Source organism: Esox lucius, chromosome 7, assembly GCF_011004845.1.
Source record: "Esox lucius isolate fEsoLuc1 chromosome 7, fEsoLuc1.pri, whole genome shotgun sequence".
Taxonomy (NCBI): Eukaryota; Metazoa; Chordata; class Actinopteri; order Esociformes; family Esocidae; genus Esox; species Esox lucius.
In genome coordinates, this window is record NC_047575.1 from 6,809,772 (window position 1) to 6,836,457 (window position 26,686).

The following is a 26,686-nucleotide window of genomic DNA, read 5'->3' on the forward strand; positions in this document are numbered from 1 at the left end:
CATAACATGATATTAGCACCTCCATGCTTTACTGTAGGAATGGTGTTATTTGGATGGTGAGCTGTATTGGATTTTTGCCAGACATATCGTTTGGCGTTGAGGCCAAATAATTTTATTTAATCTGACCATAACACCTTTTTCCAGGTGGCCTTAGAATCTTAAAGGTGCATTTTGGCAAAGCTCAGTCGTGACTGCATGTGGCCTTTCTTGAGGAGTGGCTTTTTTCTTGCAACCCTCCCGGTGTTTGTCACCGGTTCTGTTCGTAATTTTTATGGACAGAATTTCTAGGCGCAGCCAGGGGCCGGAGGGTGTCAGGTTTGGGGACCACACGATTTCGTCTCTGCTCTTTGCAGATGATGTTGTCGTGTTGGCCCCTTCTAACCAGGACCTTCAGCATGCGCTGGGACGGTTTGCAGCCGAGTGTGAAGCGGTGGGGATGAAAATCAGTACCTCCAAATCCGAGGCCATGGTCCTCAGTCAGAAAAGGGTGGCTTGCCCACTTCAGGTTGGTGGAGAGTGCCTGCCTCAAGTGGAGGAGTTTAAGTATCTAGGGGTCTTGTTCACGAGTGAGGGAAGGATGGAACGGGAGATTGACAGACGGATCGGTGCAGCTTCTGCAGTAATGCAGTCGATGTATCGGTCTGTCGTGGTGAAGAAAGAGCTGAGCCGCAAGGCGAAGCTCTCGATTTACCAGTCAATCTACGTTCCTACTCTCACCTATGGTCATGAGCTTTGGGTCATGACCGAAAGGACAAGATCCCGGATACAGGCGGCCGAAATGAGTTTTCTCCGCAGGGTGGCCGGGCGATCCCTTAGAGATAGGGTGAGAAGCTCGGTCACCCGGGAGGAGCTCAGAGTAGAGCCACTGCTCCTCCACATCAAGAGGGGTCAGCTGAGGTGGCTTGGGCATCTTTTTCGGATGCCTCCGGAACGCCTTCCTGGGAAGGTGTTCCGGTCCCGTCCCACCGGGAGGAGACCCCGGGGAAGACCTAGGACACGCTGGAGGGACTATGTCTCCCGGCTGGCCTGGGAACGCCTCGGTGTCCCCCCGGAAGAGCTAGAGGAAGTGTCTGGGGAGAGGGAAGTCTGGGCATCCCTGCTTAGACTGCTGCCCCTGCGACCCGGCCCCGGATAAGCGGAAGAAGATGGATGGATGGAATCTTTGACAATGCCTTGCCACCCATAGTTGATTGTTTTCTTCAGTTGCCCTACCAAGGACTGAAATGCTTCAGGAAAAGCTTGTTTCATGCTGAGCTAATCCAACTGACCACAGCTGATCACAGTTGAAAGTCAATTGGCTTTGTGTGCTATTGAGAAGCTATTGATTAACTACACCTGGTTGGGTTAAAAAGTCATTTTTAGGAGGGGGGTGATTATTTTTCCAACTCAGTGATTCTGTTTTTTAAATTTAATGTAATTTTTTTCTGACAAGTTGGTATTATATATATTTCACTTGGATGTTATAAGTTGTAAATACAGCTGAATAAAACAAAAAATGTTTTTGTCTGTTTTCATTTCAGGCTGCAAAGCAACAAAATGTGATTATTTTAAAAGGGGGTGATTCTTTTCTATACCCACTGTAAATATGGTCACGTTTATACTGCAAGTTTACTACAACAATTACCTTTGCTTGATTTCAGGATTGCCTGCCTGGATTAAATTAGTTCGAAATTAGTTATAAGTGATTCTGGCTAGTTTGTGCACATTTAGTTTAAAAACAGTGGTGTCATTCATATAACTAATGCCCAGTTTAGTGAAAAGTTGAGGAAGCATGATTTCGCTTGTGTCACAATTTCAGGAGGTTGCGTTTCAGGACACAGACACAGTGGTGTAGAAACAAAAGTCTCTTTATTTATTCCAATGACTGAAAGTGACATAAAGCTCCAAACACAATGACAGTAACATCCAACAATGACTGACAAATCACACTAGGCCAGGAGGAACTTAAATAGGGACACAATGAAGGGGCAAACAAGATACAGGTGAAAGCGATCAGAACAAAGACAGGTCTACGTACAAGAACAAAGGGGGAAAAATGAACAGAACAGGCTATATTCAAAAGGAAAGGCAAAACCCAAGCAGAACAAAAACAGAACTGGCTTGTTGAAATTTACATTGAAAAAGTTCTACAAGTAAATGTGTGTTAATGTTTCAGTTATTGCCAACTGTAGCAAGATAACTACCAAGATACAGGCTACTCAGCATGTACAAAACATCAATGCTAAAAGACTAGTTACAGTACATACAGACTGAAATCTGCTTGGCAATTGCTGAAAGAGCATGAATGTCAGAAGGAAATAATTGTAGTTATTTCTACTGCTAGACGTGTTAACGTTTGTGTTTTAACCAAATGTAACAAGCTAGCCACAAAGGTACAGTTTTGTGTAAAAGAAAGTGTGCAATGATACAGGGAGAAGTTTTGCTGAAAGAGCAGTGGATCAGATTCAAACTCACGCTGCAGTGCTTGTGTGTCTCAGGCACTGGTCCAAACCACTGGACCCAATGTTTATTTTTATTGAGAAATTACGCACTTATTGCCCAGATAAATGTCTTTAAATAATGTAATGTAGCCTAAGACTTTGGCTCAGTACTGTATAACCTACTTGGCATGTACGAAACATCAGTGCCTGTATGTAATCCACTAGGCCAATGAAACAGGGAAATAGCTTGAATTTGCTTTTCAAAGGAAATTATTATTTGGAATAGTTATTTCGACTGGTAAATGTGTGTTAATGTTTTTGTTTGTTGGCATGGTACATACGTGTTTAACGCGTTGGCACGGTATACGCATGTTGAAGACATTCATTTGTAAGTACATGTTGTGTTCTTACAAATGAAATGCGACAGACCACTTTCTGAAAATTACTACAGCCAGGCGCAGAACACCACACTGGAGTGATCAACATTGGTTTTTTAAAACAAATATTGTTTTAAAAAGGGTTTTTTCTTCTAAAAAGGATTACTATCGTATTCTCTGGTCAACATTCTGCGTTCGCTATGAATACTTGGAACTTACACTCACCTAAAGGAGTATTAGGAACACCATACTAATACTGTGTTTGACTCCCTTTCGCCTTCAGAACTGCCTTAATTCTACGTGGCATTGATTCAACAAGGTGCTGAAAGCATTCTTTAGAAATGTTGGCCCATATTGATAGGATAGCATCTTGCAGTTGATGGAGATTTGTGGGATGCACATCCAGGGCATGAAGCTCCCGTTCCACCACATCCCAAAGATGCTCTATTGGGGTTAGATCTGGTGACTGTGGGGGGCATTTCAGTACAGTGAACTCATTGTCATGTTCAAGAAACCAATTTGAAATGATTCGAGCTTTGTGACATGGTGCATTATCCTGCTGGAAGTAGCCATCAGAGGATGGGTACATGGTGGTCATAAAGGGATGGACATGGTCAGAAACAATGCTCAGGTAGGCCGTGGCATTTAAACGATGCCCAATTGGCACTAAGGGGCCTAAAGTGTGCCAAGAAAACATCCCCCACACCATTACACCAGCAGCCTGCACAGTGGTAACAAGGCATGATGGATCCATGTTCTCATTCTGTTTACGCCAAATTCTGACTCTACCATCTGAATGTCTCAACATAAATCGAGACTCATCAGACCAGGCAACATTCTTCCAGTCTTCAACTGTCCAATTTTGGTGAGCTCATGCAAATTGTAGCCTCTTTTTCCTATTTGTAGTGGAGATGAGTGGTACCCGGTGGGGTCTTCTGCTATTTCAGTCAAAGTTGCTCTTCTATCGGCTTGAATCAGTCGGCCCATTCTCCTCTGACCTCTAGCATCAACCAGGCATTTTCGCCCACAGGACTGCCGCATTCTGGATGTTTTTCCCTTTTCACACCATTCTTTGTAAATCCTAGAAATGGTTGTGCGTGAAAATCCCAGTTACTGAGCAGATTGTGAAATACTCAGACCAGCCCGTCTGGCACCAACAACCATGCCACGCTCAAAATTGCTTAAATCACCTTTCTTTCCCATTCTGACATTCAGTTTGGAGTTCAGGAGATTGTCTTGACCAGGACCACACCCCTAAATGCATTGAAGCAACTGCCATGTGATTGGTTGATTAGATAATTGCATTAATGAGAAATTGAACAGGTGTTCCTAATAATCCTTTAGGTGAGTGTATATAACGTAGTATTTTAGGAAGAGATGATTGCAGAGGAGGTTGATTCTGCCACAATTTTATTATCTAATTGTGTTGAGATGTTAAATATTTTTATCACATAAATATATAATTGCTGAAATAAGTAATAAATATATTAAGTATGTGAGCTATTGTGAAATTCCCCTTTAAGTCTCTTAATTATTTGATGTAAACGTAGCAATTGGAATAACGCTCAACATGTGAAACTTAACCAGCTTAATAATACAGCGTTTAATTGACTGTACAGAACAGATACAACCTGCACTGGGCGTTCTGATCTGTTAAGGAACTAATTACTTGGATTCTAGCCTCTCAGTCTTCATCGTCCTGCCAATCACACCACATAAATTGTTGGGATCCCTTGATCTGGTGAACAAAGTGATCCCATTGGGTGTTGGAGATGCTGATAATCCCGCCCCATCAAAAGGATTCATAAGGCTGTATTCCCCTCGCCTGCCTGTGAGGGATAATGTGTTTCACCCTAGTGATGGTGATATAACAGTTATGTAACTTTAGACTGGGTTTGCTGCCATCAATCACTTGTTGTTTTCTCACTGAAGGATGATGGATGTACAGCACTTTTAATGAAGATAAAAGGTTTATCACAGGATGAGCCACACAGCACACTGTCTCTTACACACATGCATGCACTCCCACGTACGCACTCTCAAACACACACTCACGCCCACACAGACACTTACTCACATACTCGTGTGAATGCATGTGCACGCAGACGCTAGCTCACTCACAGACACAAGCACGCATACTTGTCTTAATGCATGTATACAGCAGTAATACATGTGAGGCGTCTCGCTCAGAAACAGCAGATGAGGTCGCTTTTCTCTGCTGCTGCCATGCTGATAAATCACTTTGTTACACAGGAGAGAAAGCCGCTCAGTATATCCCACTCATTCTGTTTGAAGAGAAAGATAGACAAAGAAAGAGTAGGAGAGAGCGAGAGAGAGAGGTGGGAGAGAGATATACAGAGGGAGAGATACTGAGAGAGAGACACGGATAGAGAATGGAACTGCTGGTATTAGATGGGCGATATGACTTAACTGAAACACTGAGAACTGACAGTGTAAAGACAGGCAGTGGAGTCATCGGTGGTGCAGGGAGAGGAAGAGGAGGGGGGAGAGAGAAGGGGAGGAGGGAGAGGTAGGGGAGGAGGGAGAGAGAAGGGGAGAAGGGAGAGGTAGGGGAGGAGGGAGAGAGAAGGGGAGAAGGGAGAGGTAGGGGAGGAGGGAGAGAGAAGGGGAGGAGGGAGAGTGAAGGGGAGGAGGGAGAGAGAAGGGGAGGAGGGAGAGAGAAGGGAGGAGGGAGAGAAAAGGGGAGGAGGGAGAGAGAAGGGAGGAGGGAGAGAGAAGGGGAGGAGGGAGAGAGAAGGGGAGGAGGGAGAGAGAAGGGAGGTGGGAGAGAGATGGGAGGAGGGAGAGAGAAGGGAGGAGGGAGAGGAAGAGGAGGAGGGAGAGAGAAGGAAGATGAGTAGAAGGAAGATGAGTAGGGAGAGAGAGATAACACACCAAGAGAGAAAAATTGATAGAGAAAGGTTTTGTCAATCAGAGAATATCTCATGGAGTTCACATGAACTAAAATGGGACACTGTTGGTCTGGTACTGTACATTCAAAAAAAAAGATAAGGTTAGGGATTCCTTTTTCAGGGAGTAGTCCAAAAAGGTGTAGAATACATTTTCAAAATATCAGCAAGGATTAAATTATATTTTGATAATACATCATATAGTCCCTTTAATGGTTGTATCTGAAGAATATTAATGTTTTTTTTTTACAAATCCTTGTAAAACATTCCTCCTAGGAACAATTAGGGATTCCCTAACAGTTTCGATCCAATTTTAGTATATGTGCTGATAAATTGAGCACCCCTTGACCTCCATCCCTACCCCACACAGACACTCAACAAAGGATCCTCCAAAAACCTCTTTTTCTTACAGTAAATAATGGGATGATTTACATAGCATAGATTTACATAGCACTTTAGGATTCAGAGCACTTAACTCACCTGATCCACTATACCAGAGACATCCGACAGCTAATCTGAATAAGGGACCTACTCCTCAGCATATTAAAGAGGTACGGTGCGCCTCAATCTGCTCCCTCTTCCCTGCATTGGGCCCTAACTTTCACCACATGGTATAAAAGTAGGATCAACTGCGAAATAGGGTGGGATTTGGGACGCCGCCCTCATATCTCAGACAGGTCTATTCCTAATCTATTACACATGTTGAGTACATGTTGAGTACTTCCTTTTAATATATTAAACAAGTTGAATTAAAGAGACACATTTCCCTCCTTTTTAGAACAAGTTAAAAAGAAAGTACATTCTCTATTGGAAAGGTTGACAAAGGAGAGGCGAATTTGTGTAATTTTACAGCAGGAAATGTGGAGGTGGGAGACTGAGAGACGCTAGCAGAGAGGGGGTTCCTACCCACGATGCCAGCGGGCTTGTGTTGTCCAAGATGTGGACTTATTTGTATGACACAGATAGAATCAGAGAGACATGGGTTGGGTCAGACACACATTGTCCTGCGATTTACAATGTGTCAGTTGATTGACAGTTGAATGACAGATAACTGACAGATGATTGACAGGTGTGTTGTACTACTTGTAATCTTATGTGGTGCATTAGCACCAAGGACTGGTCATTGCCTATAAGGGAATAGGATGCTATAATGCTTTTAGTGTCCCCTGTTATAACCCACAAGCCTTTGCAAGTGGTCGGTCGGACATTTGGCCAAACAATCAGTCTGTCAGTCAACTATTCTAAAAAAGAAAATCACGGCAACCCACAGAGATGACATGAAACACCCTTAATAACTCAAGCAAACATCAAAATTGCATTTAAAAGACAAATTAAACAACATCCCATGACACGGTGAGGACTGTGAAGGGAAAATACATTCATACAATTTAATATATACAGACATAATCTTTACACATTTCTTGTATTTTTTTATTCAAAACTCTACTATTTCTGTGTTTTCTGAGGAACCCATAAAGGAGTAGCTGCAGCAAGGCTTAAGGAGATCCAAAAAAATGAATGAAACCAAAAACTTGTAAGTCAATCAACCAGTCATACAAATGGACAGACAGTCATACAGTTGATGAGGTAGTCAATTAGTCACACACACAGTCACAATCAGTCAACCAGTCAGTCGGACATATTGTCAGTCAGTCAGACATAGGAACCAATTATGTTGTATCCGAAACATGTGGATTAAACTACCAAATAAACTACTGGCAGACAATCTGTAGCTAGACCCTTAAGTAATTGAGATGGAGAGGGCACACAGGAACGGAGTGTTCTTGGCCGATGGCGGATGGCCAAGATCGATGGTGGCGAAGCTGCTCAGATACAAGGGCAAGGAGGAGATTCCCAGGAGAGCCAAGTGCTTCAAGGGCACCAAGTCTACCACGACCACCTTAAGTACAAAATAATGGCAACACCGCGTTTCTCAAGATGGCCTGGCTGGTTGGTTATACACCCTCACTTGAACAATGATGGCAGTATGACTTTGGATCAGCAATTCCCCCCTCCCACACACACAAATATACAGTACAACAACAACAACTTGAAACTTACCAAAGAAAGGTATTTTAATTACCGGTTGAATATGAATGCATTTTGAAGAATACAATAAGCCTCATGAAATATCCTTTCTGCTGCAATAAAAAAAATTGTTGTTGTGTGTCTGTGTGTGAGCATTTGTGCTAAGTTTCTTTATTGATGTTCAGTACACAGTAGGACTCCTTAAGGATGCATACATCTGAATGTAGATAAAATCTGATTAAAAACTACATTAATAGACGTGATAATGTAGTTGCAGTTCATGTGTGAGACATTCAGATAAGGAAGTGAATAAAAGGATCTGAGTGTACAATTACCCCATTTTAATCCTATATTAGTAGGCAGCTGATACAGATCTCTTAGTGCTGATGTTCAATATATTGATCTTAATTTCAGAAAATGTGTCTGTTATAACATAGACCCAATTTTGGATGTGTTGTGTGATTTGAATATTGACTGGTATACCACCATCTGTCCACTGAACAAAAAGCTTATTGCATTGCCAGTTTATAGCGTCCTATAGCATCCTATTTGTGTTTTATTTATTTGTGAACTGACTGCCAGTAGTTAGTCAATGACTGTCACCTGTGGTCTCCTGTCTAAAGCGTTTCAGTTTGTCTGGAGAATTGCGTTCACAGTGGGAGGAGAAACTGCTGCTATGTCTAGGCAACACGTTTACCCCACTCATTAAAAAACAACAAAAAAGGGACCTCATTCTGTCTCAGAAATATTACAATTAGCAAGGTGGGACTAGCTAAAAAGACCATTCAGATGGATTGTCATGTGACCAGAGAGCAGATTTAATAAAAATGATGCTGTTTACTCCAAGATCCCCTCTGTCACAAGTCTGTGAGAGCATTGGGTAGCTTTCAGATATCCCATTTTTACCAACCTGGATGAACCATATTCTTAAACCATATCAGTAGCACTAAGCATATTTGAAAGAGTTTTTTTTAAACCAAGTTAGATTTGTAATGGTTTGTTATTTTCTAAGTGAAATGCATATAGAAAACACCATTAATATCCATTAGTCATTGAAATGCATAATTTTTAGCAATAATTTTAATTGCTATTTCACTGGTAAAACGTGGATTAACTGTGATGAATGTATAAGATTTGAACTGTTAACTGCTGCATACATCTAGGCAATTCCTATGAGAAATGTGGAAAAAACGATTGTTGTCTATCAGAAATGTCCACCAGGTATAAAAATGAGTGTGTGCTATGAAGCTAAAGTAATTTCATTACTTAAAACGGTTTGCTCTTGGTAAACTGATGGAGAAAGCTATGTTTAATATGTGCTGAGTGAATCCTGAAGTGTATAGAAAAATGTTGTCTGTACAAGCAAATGCCACTAAACTTACTGTACGGTGCTTCATCATACAGCAACACAATAAGTAAAAGATACTCTCATAGCATCTAGTGAGTTTTATAAGTTTTATTTATTTGGTTTTGCAATCCAATTGTTTGGTTTTGAAATGAAACAATGTTTCTTAGGTTAACTTTTTGTACATATTGATTTTACCATTTAGAATTTACAACACTTTGGCCCTCATTAATGAAACGTGAGTACGATCAAATTTGACCATAACATTTTCGTACAATCATTTCACCGACAGAGTTGGTATTCATCAATATTATCTTTGTCATAAAGTATGGGTGTGTCATATGTAAATAAGGACAGGTGCAGCACATTCTCGCGTTCATGGCTTTATGCGATTTATCAATCTGTGATCAATCTGTGCTCATTTCAAAGAGATGCAACAGTTCTGTAAATCACACTTGAATATGATGGTACTTGAATCTGAGAAGGTTTCATGAATGAGGGCCATTGTCCCCCTATTTCCGGGCACCAATAGTATTGGCAATTTGGCACGTTGGCTTTACATGGGTTTCTGGTTAGTCTGGTGTGTTAAATCAATGATGAGTCTTAGGTCTTGGAGTCCTTGAAGTCTATAATTGGTGTCTGTCAACAATGGGAGCAAATAGCTGTCAATGAAAATCAAGAAAGCCATTATTAAAGGTAGAAACATTTCTGAATCAGAACACATTTTGAACATCATTAAAAGGAAGAAAAGCACTGGTGGGCTAAGCAAACGCAAATGGCCTGGTAGGCAAAAGTAGACATCTACTATGGATGACTGAAGAATGGCCACCATAAGGGAGAAACAACCTACAACTGTTGAATAGATCCGGAACACTCTAGGAGGTAGGCGTGTATGTGTCAGGCACGACCATCCGCAGAAGACTTCACATACAGAACTACATGGGCTACACTGCAAGGTGCAAACCACTAACCAGCCTCAAAAACAGCTGACAATCTATACTTTAATGGCATAGATTTGTTTGGATTTGCTGTAAAAATATAAATGCCCTCACTACTGTAAGTCACTAAATTAAAGAGTATATAGTCAAAAGGTACTTTATAGTCCAGGTTTTTAAATAGGGCAAATACATTTTTTCATTATATGAAATTCAATTGTAAAGTTTTGTCTGCACATAACGTATTTTTCGATAAGTGTCAGACCCCAGGAAAACTAGCTGTTGCCATGGCATCCAAATAAATAGTCAGTCAGTCATCTTCTGTGTATCTAAAATGATGAAGGGGACATAAATAGATGTTTTTTTAACAGAGACAAGTCTGTAGGTGTTGTGTGTAAAAGTCTTCCTTCTAAAAGGGGTAGGACTCCCCCCTGGGGTTGGTTAAAAATGGGAAGTGACTGAAATAAACCACATCAGAGAGAGAGAATGAGAGGGCGAGAGGGAGGGAGTACGTACAACTAGAGAGGAGCTTAGAGAGATGTCACCAGTGAAAACAGACAGGGGAGTCCAATGAGAAGTAGAGGGGATCTGAAGAAGCGAGGAATAGGGAGATGGAAAAGAGAATCGTGCTCTGGGAGTTAAACACAAAGGCAATATAAGGCTTATAGTTGTATCATGTCTGATCGACTGATGTTGACTGTGCGCTGAATGTAAGAACGGAGCTGTAGGGCAAATATGGCAGCTCTGGTTCTTTTCTTCTGTTCTTCCTGCTTTCTATGATTAGGGACAGCGAGAGGAACAGAGGGGGAAATGGAGATCTAATGAATAAAGCCAGTTGTTATGTAATGACCTGACTTGTGGGTTTGTGCAAGTGCGTGTGAGTGCCTGTGTGTGTGTGCTCGTACGTGTGTGTGTGTGTGTGTGTGTGTGTGTGTGTGCATGTCTGTGCCTGTTTGAGCATGTGTGTGAGAGGGTATGTGATATTCTGGTGTGAGGATCTGCACAAAGTCCTCAAGATGACAGTAAAACATGACAATTGTATCCCACAAGATTTGGTGTTAAGGTTAGGTTAAGTTTTCATTTTTTATTTAATGTTGTTTCTAAAGAAGATTCAAACTGAGATCCAGGCCTCTTTTTTTCAGTCAAGCTCAGTATTACGACAATAAAAACAGACAGGAAACACATGGACACAATTTCAAACACTGGAAAAATTATTTCTTAGACATTTGAACTGACTTTTAGGCGCCAGAGTAGTCATTACGTAACACTGAATAAGATGCAGCAATTCTAGGACTAGCCAGTCCTGTGAGCATGTTTGATAACTGCTTTTTTAGGGTTTCAGCAATTCACTGCTGAAATAGTTGTGAATTGCCTTGAGATAAAATGGCTCACTGTGTCCAAACTTTACATGGTAGTATAGGTCCAATGGCCACAACCTCTGATTAAATGCAATGCAAATTGGTCACAAGCTCTCTCAATGCAAAATAAACCAGACAACTTGGTCAAAAAACATGGTAGCTATTAAAACAATGAACATGTCTGGGAGTGTGGTTTTTCACATGTATGCACACAACACAAACATGCATCATTTCATAATTAAAATTGCTACATACACTACTGTTCTAAAGTTTGAGGTCACTTTAGAAATTTCATTTTTTATTTTTTTATTAAACATCAAATTAATCAGAAATACATGTTGAAATTGTTAATGTTGTAAATGACTATTGTAGCTGATTTTTTATGGAATATCTACATATGCAGACAGAGGCCCATTATCAGCAACTATCAGTTCTGTCTTTCAATGGCACGTTGTGTTTGCTAATCCAAGTTTATCATTTTAAAAGGCTAATTGGTCATTAGAAAACCCTTTTTGCAGTTATGTTCGCACAACTGACAACTGTCGTGCTGATTAAAGAAGCAATAAAACTGTCTTTCTTAGACTACTTGAGTATCGGGATCATACGGTCAAAAATAACCAGTATCACATTTTTCCGCTAAGCTTTATTGCCGGCTCATCTTGTCACACCAAAAATCACCAAATGGTTGAAGGTACAACTTTTCTTAGCATTAGGATTGAGGCTGGGTTTAGGTACTACTTTTCTTAGCATTAGGATTGAGGCTGGGTTTAGGGTCACCACAAGGATGGAACAATGTGTATGTGCGCTAGTGCCAGTGTCCCATGTGTGTCTGTGCGCAGAGATCCGGGAGGCGTTCCGGGTGCTGGACCGGGATGGGAATGGGTTCATCTCCAAGCAGGAGCTGGGCATGGCCATGAGATCCCTGGGATACATGCCTAGCGAGGTGGAGCTGGCCATCATCATGCAAAGACTGGACATGGACGGTGAGGAATAAGATAATAAGAGACATGTACAAACACATAATAAAGGCCAATATACAGTACAACGTAACACATTTTACAATGCTGTCATAGAAACAAACATGTAGAGAAGGCATTGTGCGTCACTCAAGCCATTCAAAGCACAGCATCGAGGTGTTGGTGTGCCACAACCACCTAGGTTCAACACCAGGACGTTGTGTCACAGTGAGTTGCAACTGGGAGACAACAATGGCTGGTGTGTAATTGGCCTTGCGTTGCCCAGGGCTAAGGGAGGGAAGCCACCACTGCACTCTAGAGACTCCTTAAGCAGTGTGACAGAAGAGGTACAGCATATCCTGATCTTCAACTCTCCCAGGTGTGCTGCAAAGACAAGGTTGAAACTAGTAATTGGACACTGCAACATTTTGAAAAAGAGAGATAACATTTGGTAAATAAAAATACATAAACAACAAGGATTTGCTGAAATGATATCCAAGTTTTATTAATCAGTTCCACTGTCAGATCTCAGCAGTGTCTGTATGTTTTTATCAGTATGCACAGTTTGTCTCCATATGTGTTCTTTTGATTAACTGCTTAGCACTGCACAAAGTAATATCTTTGACAGCTTTGACAAATTGCTAAACTTATGGCTCTGTGGGTGACTGGTTGCCCATGCTCTTACACACAGAAACTCACACTAACACACACACAAACATACACACATGCATGCACACACACACAATGAGCTCTGAAAGGCAAATAAATAACAGTGCGTGCATTTAGAAAACTGACATTGATTTTAGCACTTCAGTCTGGTGATGAATTCAGACAATTCTTTGTTCAACACACCATCATGCAAAATACAAAGTTAAACTCCTGATTTTCTAAAATCAGGTAATGAGAAAAGCGTGTCTTTGGCAGTGTGCTAATGTGGTACAAGCAGATTGTAATGATGTGTTTGTGTGGGGGTGTGTAGGTGATGGCCAGGTGGACTTTGAGGAGTTCATGACGATACTGGGACCCAAATTGCTGTCATCTGAAACCAGAGAAGGTTTCTTAGGAAATACCATTGATAACATCTTCTGGCAGGTAGGAACTCTTTATTTTCTCTTTTCACTTATCTCCTGTTCTCCTCTACTTTTCACCTCTCCTCTGTTCTCTTCTTGTCCTTTGCATTTTTTTATTCTTCATATTCTCTCCTATTCTTTGTTTCCTAATGTCCCCATATCTTGCTCTCGTCTCCTCTGTTCTTATATGTTCCCCTCTTCTGCCTCCCTCTGTGAGGGCTTTCTGCAGTCAGGGCACGTGGGGATTCTAACTTAAAAGCCTGTTTCCTCTAGATATTGACACACACATACACAAACAAACACACACAAACAAACACTATTGGGATAGGTAAAGGGATATTTTGGCCCATGGCTTCAAAGCAAAGCGACATGCTTGTGGGTGTGTGTATGTGTGTGTGTGTGTGTCCACGCCTGGAAGGTATGTATTGGCTTCAAAGTAAAAAGCTGTACACAGTCTTTACATCATTGGAAAAAGAGTTTTTTTTCAGGGCACTGTAGTAGAGAACAGCAGAGTAGGTTTTATTGACATTTAGGTTCATCATTATTGGCACAATTGATAAAAGTGATAAAAAAGACAGGAACATTATAACTTAGCTTTATGTGGGCATATGCTGCTCCTTTTCCTTCCTATGATAACCTAACTGTCTGGTTGTGGTTGTGTTTCAACTTGAAAACACATAAAATCTGACATTTTCATGTACACACAGTAACCCACAATATCAATAAGTGAATCAAAATCTACAATACTCTGAAAATGATTTTAAATTAAAACATTAAAATACCCTATTTTGATAAGTGAATACCCCCGAGTTACTCCTTTTACAGCTTACAGCTTCTTTGAATATGTCTGTACTATCATCTAGACTATATTTTGTTCAAGCTCAGGCATGGTCACCGTTTATGTACTTTTCAAGTCATTCCACAGATTCTCGATGGGATTTATGTTGGGGCTCTGACTAGGCCACTCAATGACATTCCCCTAAGTGTTACCTCATATTTCAACCTGGTCTCAGGACACTACGTAGGCTATTTTACGTAAATCCATGGCAACCGATTTCGTATGATATGTTACGTTAGATCACATTCCAATGCGCCACCAAAACGTATGATACATAACAAAATTATTCAAACATAACATATCTTACTAACGCTATTAAAACATATCAAATGTTACAAACGCTATTAAAACGTAAAATAACATATGAACGCCAGACAAACTTATGATATTTACGAACGCTATGAAAGACAAATTTTTCACAAAATATTTGACCTGTGTTTCAAACCGGGAAGGATGTCACCCTACCCACTGACCCACACTGGATATTTAGATTTAGGATGAGTAACAGCAACACCAAGGTCGCTAGAATATGTTTTAAACGCATTTTATCATTAAAGTTAGCTTAACGTAAGGCATCACAGCACTGGGGTTATGGATAAGGTTAGATATCACAACACTCGGGTTTAAGGTCAGGGTTAAGGTTTGGGCTACGGTTAGGAAACAAAAGAGGTTAGGTTAAGGTTTGGTTAGGTCGCACAGCTCCGGGGTTCAGGTTAGGGTTTGGGTTAAGGTTAGGTATCACAGCACTGGGGTTATGGTTAGGGTTAGGATTACAAAGAAAATCACTTCAAACATATTCATGTTGTGACAATAACACTTGCCCTTACTATCGACAGGTTCCTCACTGGAGCAGTGGGTAGCGTGCTTGTCTGGAATGCAGAAGACTGTTATTTTGCTGAACGTAATATATCTTACGAAATCCCCTGGCTAAAATGTATGTAAAATTGTCTACGTAGAGACCAGGCTGCATGTTTTTACCCCAGTGAAACAGGATGTCATGGATGAGTTCCCAAAGAACATCAATAACATTTTGTTCAAAAGATTTTCTAGCAGTGCCAAACAACTGTGGCATGCATGTTTTTGAATAAAATAATGATTGATATTTTAATTATATACATTTTTCTTAGCCAATGTTTAAGTTAAGATTCATATATTTTTTGGTGTAAACATAAATTTCATTTTTCAGCGAATAATTCTGGAGCACCTCGTTCTACTGTCACACATATTCAAGCTCACCTTCAGACACAATGTATGATAGTTTCAACTGTTTTCGTGAAGTGCACCACCCATATGCTTGCAGAAAATGAAATGAAGCCTTGAAAGAACAGAAAACCTCACAATCAAACATGAAAGAACCTCTGTGATGTTTTGGGGTTGCTTTGCTGCATCTGGCATGCCTTGAACAAGCACATTACATGAAATCTGGTATACCAAGGCATTTGGAGTGCAATGTAAAACCAAGTGTCAGAAAGCTGGATCTATCAAAGGTCATGCGTCTTTCAACAGGACAATGACCAGAACTAACTTAAAAAAACAACCAGGAATGGTTGAAGAGTACAGAGATATTGTTATTCACAATGGCACCAACAATGTTAGGATGAAACAGACAGAGGTTAAGAAGCAGAACATAGCGTCATCATGTACATTAGCTAGAAAGATCAAGTAATTGTCTCTGAGCCTCCCTGCTAGGGGTTGTGACAATATCTACAGTAGACTCTTAGAACTCAATCACTGTCTGAAAACTGAGTTCTGCCCATCGCAGGAGGTAGAGTTTGTAGAAAACTGGCTCTCTTTTTGGGACTCTCCCAGAAATAGGGCCAAGCCTGATCAGCTGAAGAGTGACAGACTGCTAGCATAGTGGAGTCTGTCGATAGCATAGCCATAGTAGTTAGTACAGTTTTACCTATTGAGACTGACTTGTTCCAGTCTGAGAAAAGTAAAACAAGGTAGTGCTAACAATAGCAACCTTATTCAAATAAAGCCTTCCTCCACCTCAGTCATGAATAAAAATGACTGTATTACCTCGCATCTCAAAAAGGGACTCCTTAATGTTAGATCCCTTGCTTCAAAGGCAATTGCAGTAAATAAATGAATCACTGATCATAGACTGGATGTAATTGTCCTGTGTGAAACCTAGCTAAAGCCTGATGAATTTACTGCCCTAAATGAGGCCTCTCCTCCTGGCTACACAAGCCATATCCCCGCACATCCTGAAAAGGGGGGGTGTTGCTACATTTATATTTATATAAATACTTTTAAACACCACTGGTTTTTATTCTTTTGAAGATTTACTCATGAGAGCTAACCAGGCAAATAACAATATTCCTCAGTGAGTTTCCTGAATTCTTGTTTAACCATGTAGTCATGGCAGATACTTTTCAAAGTTTTAGCAATTTCAATATTGATATGGAAAAGTCCAGCGACCCTTTTCAAAAGGCGTTTGAAGCCATAATTGACTCAGTGGGTTTTGTTCAACATGTCTCAGGTCCTACACACTGCCACATATTGTGGATCAAATTTTTCCTCATTATCCTGGACCGTTGACAAGAAACCCACTTGTACCCCAAACAATGATTTTAAAAGCCGTAATATAAATTCTCAGACTACCAAAATATTTTTGATATTCTTCCAGGCTTGCTCATGACAGAGAAAAATAAATTTATATCTAATCTAAACCCAACACTGCAAAATACCTTATAGAAAAAATAAAAGAAATACGCAACAAGAAAAGTGCTCCCTGGTACACAAACAATGCTAAAGCACTCAAGCAAGCCTCCAGAATGTTGGAGCGAAAGTGGTGTTCCACCAAGTTGGAAGTATGTAGACTAGCCTGAATAGACAGTACAGAGCAATACCAAAAAACACTCTGCTTATTTCTCCAACCTGTCTGAGGTTGTACAAAAACAATCCAAAATGTATCAGTTGCAAAGCTAATGACAAAGTAAGTGGGTCTTCACGTCAGTAGTAATGAATACATTAACTTCTTTGATAAAAGATCATGACCATTAGAAAACAAACTCCTCCTCAAATATGTATAGTCCTCAAAAACTGTTGTCCTGATAATTCAAATAACTTTCTTGACCTGGTATAAATGGGGACACATTAATATTTTTACCATCTATCGCTCGACACATTCACTGCATTAGTAATTTGCTCCAAACCCACCAATTGTGAACTAGACCCGATTCCAACAAAGCTACTTAAGGAGATATTTTCTGTGCTAGGTCAACCGATGTTGAACATAATTAATTGCTCCCTATTCTCCAGATGTGTACCAAACTCACAAAAAATGTCAGAAATTAAGCCTCTTTATTAAGCATCTAATCTGGATCCAGATGTATTGAACAATTACGGGCCAATATTGAACCTCCCATTCCTTTCAAAAATCTTAGAAAAATCTGTTTCCCAACAACTAAATGCCTTCCTGAAGACAAATAACATTTATGAAATGCTTCAGTCCAGTTTCAGACCCCATCATAGCCCTGAGACTGCACTCATGAAGGTGATAAATTACCTTCTAATGGCTTCAGACAAAGGTTTTGCATCCGTTCTGTTGCTACTTGATCTTAGTGTTGCCTTTGATCACTCCCTTCTCTTGGAGAGATTGGAAACCCATACTGGGCTACGCGGACACGTTCTAGCCTGGTTTGAATTGTATTTATCTGAAAGATATCTGTTCGTATATATGTGAATGGCATGTCCTCTGACAAATCAAAGGTATGTTTGGTGTTCCTCAAGGAACGGTTTTGGGACCACTATTATTTTCACTATAAATGCTGCCTCTGGGGAATGTTCTCTGGAACCACAATGTACAGTTTCACAGCTATGCTGATGACACAAAATTGTATATTTGGATGAAACATGGAGAAGTCCTAAAATTAGCTATTTTGGAAGCATGTGTTTCAGATATTAGGAAGTGAAAGACTGATACATTTTTGCTTTAAACTGAAATGCTCATTTTAAGAACCAAGAAACAAAGAGTTTTGTTGGCAGTTCTCACAGTGAACCTTGACAGTTGTCTGGTCGTATCACAAGAAACCTCAGCGTCACCTTTGACCCTGATCTCTCCTTTGATGGACATAATCTCAAGAGCTTATTTTTTCCATCTTTGGAACATTGCAAAAATCTGAAACTTTTTATAAAAAGCTGATGGGGAAAAACAAATTCATGCTTTTGTTGCTTCAAGATTAGATTACTGCAATGTTCTTAATACATTTTCTTAATTAGTGCTGAACACTGTGATCTTAACTAGAAGGAAAACATTTTGACCCTTCTCCAATATTAGCCTGTCTACACTGGCTGCCTGTTAAAGCTAGGGCTGATTTTAAGGTTTTTATTGTTAACCTATAAAGAAATACATGGACTTGCTCCTACTTACGTCACTGAATTGGTTCAACCATACATACCTACATGTAACCTAAGATCGCAAGATGCAGGCCTTCTAGAATTTCTAAACAAACAGCCGGAGGCAGGACTTTCTCCCATTTAGCTCCACTACTGTGGAATGATCTGCCATTTAAGGTTAGAGATTTGCAGACTCACTGCAAACCTTCAAGTGTCTACTAAAGACTCACCTCTTCAAAGTGGTCTGTGATTAGGTGTAGTCTGGCCCAAGGGTGTGTCGGTGAACGGAAAGGCTTGATTCTGTCCACCCTTGCTGTCTTGCCAGATGGCTCTCATCTCCACTGGGATGCCCTCTTTCCAATGCCATTCAGGGGCAGCATCATTGGCTTACTGTTGTTTTTCCGTTGCTGTCCTTGTGCAATGGGAGTGAATTCTGTGGGCGTTACTCTGGCCTCTTTCAGGGTGGTTATGATTGGTTGGTGTCCCTTTGGTTGATGCTTGGCAATGTGGGTGGATTGACATCCTGCCTGTTGGACCCTGTCCAAGGTTACCCTCAGATAGGGCCAGAGTGTTACTGGAACCCTTTGTCTCAGCCCCAAGATTTTACGCTGCTATATTAATGTACTGGAGGTGTATGGCCAGTTGTCCTTTTCCATTGCAAATTTTTAATCTAAGGAATGCGCTCTTCAAATTTTCATTGTCTCCTGCTCTATTTAAACTTAGGAGTACAGGAAGTCTTGGATCACACCTCAGGAGTACCGGGCTCATAGCTGTCCCTCTCCAGAGTCCCCCTGGTTGTGTTTGTTTGTTTGTTTGTTTATTAGGATCCCTGTTAGCTAAAGTCGTAATGACAGCTAATCTTCCTGGGGTCCAACACAGAAATCTTACGTTTAACATACAATTCTATACATTTGTGGAACACAAAGAAAGAAAAACAACACAATAATGAAAAAAAGATCAACCAGATACATAACCACTTTTGCTTTATCTATTATTGATGGGAGATAATTTGTAAATATAGAATATAAAAGGGTTACTAAGCAACTACTCTGAGGAACCCCACATTGTAGCTCCTTGCTCACAGAAAAGCTAACATTAATGAATACTCTCTGCCTTCTACTGGAAAGGTAAATCTCCATCCAAAGAAGTGAAATTAAAACCATAGCATTTTAGTTTTCCAAGCAACAAACAATGATCAACACATCAAAAGCGGCAATAAAATCCAACATCACTGGCCTCCTGTCATCCATGCCCTTGAGGCAATGATGCTTGCGGAATGCCCTTCTCTATATGCATACTGGTAGCTCATAATCAAACTGTTTTTTGAAAAATATTCTTGGATTTTAATGTATATCATTTTCTCTAATAATTTCTCAGCACTGGGAGAAGACTAACAGGATGGCTGTTAGGACCAGTAAAGACAGATCTATTATCCTTAGGCAATGGAATTACCTTTGCTTCTTTCCATCTATGGGCATATGCCATACTCCAAGCACTTATTAAATATATGACATAATGGACATAATGGTGTTGATATGTTTGGCCATAATTCTAAGCAATTTTCCATCCAGATTGTCGGTATCTGGAGATTTGTCATCAGAGAGTGACAGCAGAATCCCTTCAGCCAGGGTCCGAAATGAACACCCGCCAAGCGCCAAGTACCATTTGGCGAGTACATTTCAGAAGGCTATCTGCCACACTGGTGGGTAAAGTTTTGTACCCAATGTTTCCCTGTTATTGTAATCAAAGTGGTGGAGAGCGGCGCTGCTAAGTTGTGGTTCACCGCTACAGAAAAACAGAATATTTTTATGGCATACTTTTTCATTTTCATTTTCAATCGGGCGCAGTTTACACAAGCATGAGAGCAACAACATCCTGCACCCGAAGTTTGGAGTATCAAGCTAGCAAGTGAGGTCAGAGAAAAGTGACACACAAATGTTTGTGTTGAACTGTCATTAAGTGTTTGTCACATTGATCTAAAAAAGGTAGCCATCAGCTGAGCGACAACCCAAGGTAAGAAGCTAGCTGGCTAACTGTCACAACTCGTTAGCTACAATGGATTAGCGTCATGCAGGCAGCATTAGAGATTCGGCAGCAACAATAAGACCTCCGGTTTTCGTATTTTGCCCTCAAAATAAATGTCTGCAGTGAAATGTTGTATACATTCGTCAAGAATTCCGATTTTAATATTTTGCTTTAAAAAAAAAGTATATAAATTAAACTTATTGCTATTTAAATAATACATTACATAAGTAAACATAATATTGTAAGGTGGAGCAAATTGAGAAATGGTTAGAGCTTAAATGAGTTAATGTAGAGAACCTTTCTAATATAAAAAAAATCTGGTGCCATATTCACAAAACATTTTATCATACCACTACGAGAACTCCTAAACATTAAAAGTTCCTAACTAAGAGTTTCCTCTTAAAACCTATTCACAAAGGGGTAAATGGGGAGAAGTCTTAAGCTAAGAGATAGGGTGGGTTTGAATGATATTGTGGTATGGATGATATTGTGTTTCATGAACAAGCATACTTGCTATGCCCACAGTGATTGGCTGATAGGGGAGGGGTCACTGTCAGTGAATTCATCATAGAATGATGTGTCATGTTGCCATATTGGGTAATAGTCACTGATTAAACATGACTAGTCAAGATATATTCAGTTACTGTCAGCCTCTTACATGTCTGGCACCTTGTAAAGGAGTATGCGTTCATCTTTTGATGGTGCAATAATTAGTACAAATATTTTAAAACATTCCATCATTCTTAGCATCATAAATGTTGAGGCTATCATTTTTTTTTTTTGCATTTATTAAGTTTGGTCACAGCATTTCTTAATTTCCAATAAGTTTGCCTGTCAGATACAGTGCCAGTTCTATATGCAACTTGTTTAGAATCCTTACACTGGGCCATCAAATTCCTTAGGACATGTTTATCTGAAATACCCATAAATTGTTTCATAAAAATACAGAGTGCTTTCTCCAGATTTTCTTCTCTACATATGTTTAGCCACTGCACACTCTTAATCTCTTCTTCAAATTACTCCTGATTAAAACTTTTAAGACCTTCTGTATTTTATCTTAAAGCCACGTTTAGCTATTTAGTTTTTTCTCATAATTGCAACCAAGTTATGATCACTCCAACCCAATGCTGCCGATATAGCTTTGGAGCAATGCTGCCACTCCACTGACCATTCCTCCCCCCGGGTTGTCCTTGTCCATCTGGTCATGCTTCTGACCTGTATTATGTTTTGATTCTGGACACAGCCCACATGCATATATTAATTACTAAAATGTGCACTTTTAAAAATGTTCATCTGATACAGCCAGAAGAGGACTTAAGAGGTCACCCGTCCAAGTCTGGTTCCTCTCTAGGTTTCTTCCAATGTTTCAGCCACCTTTTAGAGAGTTTACCACTGTACATCAACATTGTTGTTGGTTGCTCCTAGGGGTTTCAGGCTGGGTGTTTTGTAAAAGCAACTGCTGATGTGAAAAGGGCTTTATAAGTACATTTTATTGATTAATTGATTGATGCAAGACAAAATGTTTGCCACTCCTTAGTTGCCCTGGCTGTGTATTTCGGGTCATTGTCATGCTGAAAGACCCAGCCACGACCCATCTTCAATGCTCTTACTGAGGGAAGGAGGTTGTTTGCCAAGATCTTGTGATACATGGCCCCATCCATCCTCCCCTCAATACGGTGCAGTCGTCCTGTCCCCTTTGCAGAAAAGCATCCCCAAAGAAAGATGTTTCCACCTCCATGCTTCACGGTTGGGATAGTGTTCTTGGGGTTGTACTCATCCTATTTCTTCCTCTAAACACGGCGAGTGGAGTTTAGACCAAAAAGCTCTATTTTTGTCTCATCAGACCACATGACCTTTTCCCATTCCTCCTCTGGATCATCCAGATGGTCACTGACAAACTTCTGACGGGCCTGGACATGCGCTGGCTTGAGCAGGGGGACCTTGCGTGCGCTGCATGATTTTAATCCATGACGGCGAATTGTGTTATTAATGGTTTTCTTTGAGACTGTGGTCCCAGCTCTCTTCAGGTCATTGACCTGGTCCTGCCGTGTAGTTCTGGGCTGATCCCTCACCTTCCTCATGATCATTGACGCCCCACGAGGTGAGATCTTGCATGGAGCCCCAGACCGAGGGAGATTAGTCATCTTGAACTTCTTCCATTTTCTAATAATTGCCTTCTCACCAAGCTGCTTGCCTATTGTCCTGTAGCCCATCCCAGCCTTGTGCAGGTCTACAATTTTATCCCTGATGTCCTTACACAGCTCTCTGGTCTTGGCCGTTGTGAAGAGGTTGGAGTCTGTTTGATTGAGTGAGTGGACAGATGTCTTTTATACAGGTAACGAGTTCAAACAAGTTCAGTTAATACAGTTAATGAGTGGAGAACAGGAGGGCTTCTTAAAGAAAAACTAACAGGTCTGTGAGAGCCGGAATTCTTACTGGTTGGTAGGTGATCAAATACTTATGTCATGCAATAAAATGCAAATTAATTATTTAAAAATCATACAAAGCGATTTTCAGGATTTTTGTTTTAGATTCCATCTCTCACAGTGGACGTGTACCTATGATAAAAATTACAGACCTCTACATGCTTTGTAAGTAGGAAAACCTGCAGAATCGGCAGTGTATCAAATACTTGTTCTCCCCCACTGTATCTCCCTTCACAGTACTAGCGTTAGGCGTGGCTAACAAGTTTCAAGGTTTATTTGTCAAATGCACCGGACAACACAGCGTCATCCTGCACAATGAAATTCTTATGACATGGAACCTGACAACTACGTAGTGAGTGTTAATGAATATATAAGCAAAAATAGTGCCAGAGCAAATTTTATAAAAAAATAAACCAACAATATACATTACACCAACACTTTACCACAGCAGTATAAAAAGTACTGTAAAAGAGTACTGTGAACTAGTAGCAACTGGTAGAATTATTGAATTGATTGCAGCCGATAATGCGCTCCGCAGACTTTACCACCCTCTGGAGGGACGTGCGGTCTTCAGCGGAGCGGTTGCCGTACCAGGCAGTTACAACATAAAACATTTTTACAACATCAAAGATGTTTACACTGCATTTTTTTAATCAATTTGATGTTATTTTAATAGACATATGATTAGCTTTTCTTTTAAAAACAAGGACATTTCTAAGTGACCCCATACTTTTGAACGGTACTACATTTCAATTGCTCTTGGCTTTCCAGATAACGGGGTTCTACGCTGGGATTAAGGTTATGTTACAGTTAAGGTTAGTCATCACAGTACTGTGTGACGGCTGCTCTGCGTGGCACAGCGTGATCTCTCCCTCTCTGGCGCTCCACCTAGCCGGTGTACTAACTGCCTACCTGGAGCAGATGGCCGCAGCGCACCCATCACACCCATCACACCCATCACACCCACACACCCCTGACAACCATCACACACACACACTCATGACAACCATCACACACACACACACCTATGACAACCATCACACACACACACTCATGACAACCATCACACACACACACACTCATGACAACCATCACACACACACACCCATGACAACCATCACACACACACACTCATGACAACCATCACACACACACACCCATGACAACCATCACACACACACACCCATGACAACCATCACACACACACACTCATGACAACCATCACACACACACACTCATGACAACCATCACACACACACCTGTGTTGAGTTAGTCATTATGATGTCTATTTTTGTTCCTGATTTTCACCCACACCTCTCAGGTTACAGTGTCTATGTATGTGTAAGACAAAACGTGATTGTTTGTGTTGGTGTTGTTTTGTTACTGAAATTTCCTTTAAGGACTCGCTGCAAATGTTGGTGTAATTGTCGTTATCTAACTTCATTCGGTATATTTTTTGTACTACATGCTTTTAACGACAGCTATTCCGTCAGCCCAGACCCAAGAAATCAACTTTTAGGGCCACTCAATATGAACAGGAGAGCCTCGTATGGGCGTTGACCAGTGATGTGAAGTCAGGAGTCATTTCTGTTGAAGCAGTATGCAGCACTGCTGCAAGATGTTTGTCAGTGAGGCTGAATCTATGCTTGGATCTGCTGAATTTTTGCATCAGATAACAGTTTTTTGTATTTGGCTGCATGCTTGTTCTGGAAGTGCCTCTGCAATCTGTACTCTTTAAAAACTGTAATATTAGCTTTATATATTAAACAAGTTGCTTTACCTAAGACATCTGCAAAAAAGACATCTGTCAATTCTTTTTAAATACCCTGCATTCGTTATCAAATTTTCTTAGACAGGATCATTATCAGATATAGCTAGCCAACTGCATATTATAGGAACTAATTATAACTAACACGCGTGGATTGTCATGCTGGTCCATAGTTACATATTATAGCAACGCAGAAAGCTTGTTTTAACCTAAAAGTATTTTGAACCGGCAGTATGATACTACTCTTATTACTGGGAGTGCCACAGGACTTTTAATTTGAAATACAATAAATACGCAGCAGTAAATAAAGTAAGGTAATCTGCAGAGGTTGTCAAGTATTTTTATTTTGTATTATTTTTAAAGTTTTGGATGTATCATGGGCCAGACAGAATGACTCAACAGGCCGAATCCGTGCCAGGGGCCTTATCTTGCCCAGGTCTGCTCTAGCACATAACATACACAAAGGCAATTCAATCCTTACAAATGCATGAAATACAGAAATAAGAGATAGAAAATGCAGAATAACGTGAAACAAATAAAGAATACATTAATAAGGTAGTGATACACAATTTTATATTGTTTGTGGCACGTTTATATGTGCTATATTCCTCGTCATCTTATTTTATATTCCCTATTATTATCATTCTAATTGTGATTGTTGTTACTGAGGCTGTTACAATTGTTGTTTTTCGTGATGATGATGGTCTTATTGCGAAAGCATGATCTTATTTTTCTACGTTGGTTTACACAATCTCCGACCAGACGTGAGTTTGATCATAAGGATACGACAAAGATAATACTAATGAATACCTACTCTGTCTGTGAAATTATCGTACAATCATTTTAAGAACAAATTTTATCATACACACACTTCATGAATGAGAGCCAATGTGAGTGTAATTATGCCAAGACTTTTGGGAAGCATGGAGCCACCTTCTGCATGGAGCCAATAATTATTGAAGATTTTTTTTAGTATATATGACAAGAAGACATCTGCAGGGAATGTTTTAAGATAATGTTACAAATATTTGTTTCTAGTAAATTGTTTCAACCTGACATATTCCCCATTTAAACTTTCCAGTCTGTCTGTCTATTAGTTTGCATATTCTCTTCATACTCACTTTAGTCACTTGCAGTACTATCTCATGCCACTCTAAATCTGTTCATTTTCCATGTGGACTACCTAATATTTTTCCAGTCCTTATTTAAAATGGGAATTAGAGTAGACAAGTCATTCCAGTGTTTAAAATTTGTCTTGTAAATGTTATAGGCAGGATTCTACACAATGCTATTTTTGTATTGATTTAGTTTTAGTGGCTTTACCTAGAGCAGGCCTTTCAGCTGAACTTCCAGTTCAATGTTTTATGCCTGAAAAAAAACCTGGGGAGCAAAACAATCCAAGACAGATTCTCTTAAGAATACGTTTGAGTAAGAAAAGCTTGAGATTAAGAAGAGCAAAATGGCGAAAGGGCAGATAAAACCAAGACCACCGTGATGTGCAGACAGACTGGAGAGAGGGCACAAAGAGAGAAGGTGAATGAAAGAAAATGGGTGGAAAGTATTATCATAAGTGATTCACGAAAGTGGCGGACAATCTGTGTCTCTCGGGGAGACACTGAATCATAAATGAAAGGAGATAGTGTGCAGAGACAGAGGGAGAGAGGAAGAGAGAGGGGAAGAAAGAGAAGAGAAAGAGAGAGATGACTGGAGAGGAGAGTGAGAGAAAAAGATCATAGAGGAAAAGAGATAGCAACCTAATATATAGCATCTCCTCCCTTCTTTCATGAATTGTCCCCATTATGAACCAACAGTAGAAGTTACACGGTTTACAGCTTGTATATTGCCAATAACCCACATGAACTAACCATAATCCCAATTTGTTCAACC

General features: G+C 40.2%; 1 protein-coding gene across 3 annotated transcripts in view; it reads left to right on the forward strand.

Annotated features, from left to right (window-relative positions):
* LOC105030883 (calcium-binding protein 8) overlaps window positions 1-26,686 on the forward strand; it is a 75,157-nt gene that overhangs the window by 11,678 nt on the left and 36,793 nt on the right. For all 3 annotated transcript variants that reach the window (XM_013132298.4, XM_020047908.3, XM_020047909.3), the window contains exons 3-4: window positions 12,212-12,355; window positions 13,308-13,420. In XM_013132298.4, coding sequence (XP_012987752.1) covers window positions 12,212-12,355; window positions 13,308-13,420 — 257 coding nt within the window. The remainder of the gene's footprint in view (window positions 1-12,211; window positions 12,356-13,307; window positions 13,421-26,686) is intronic.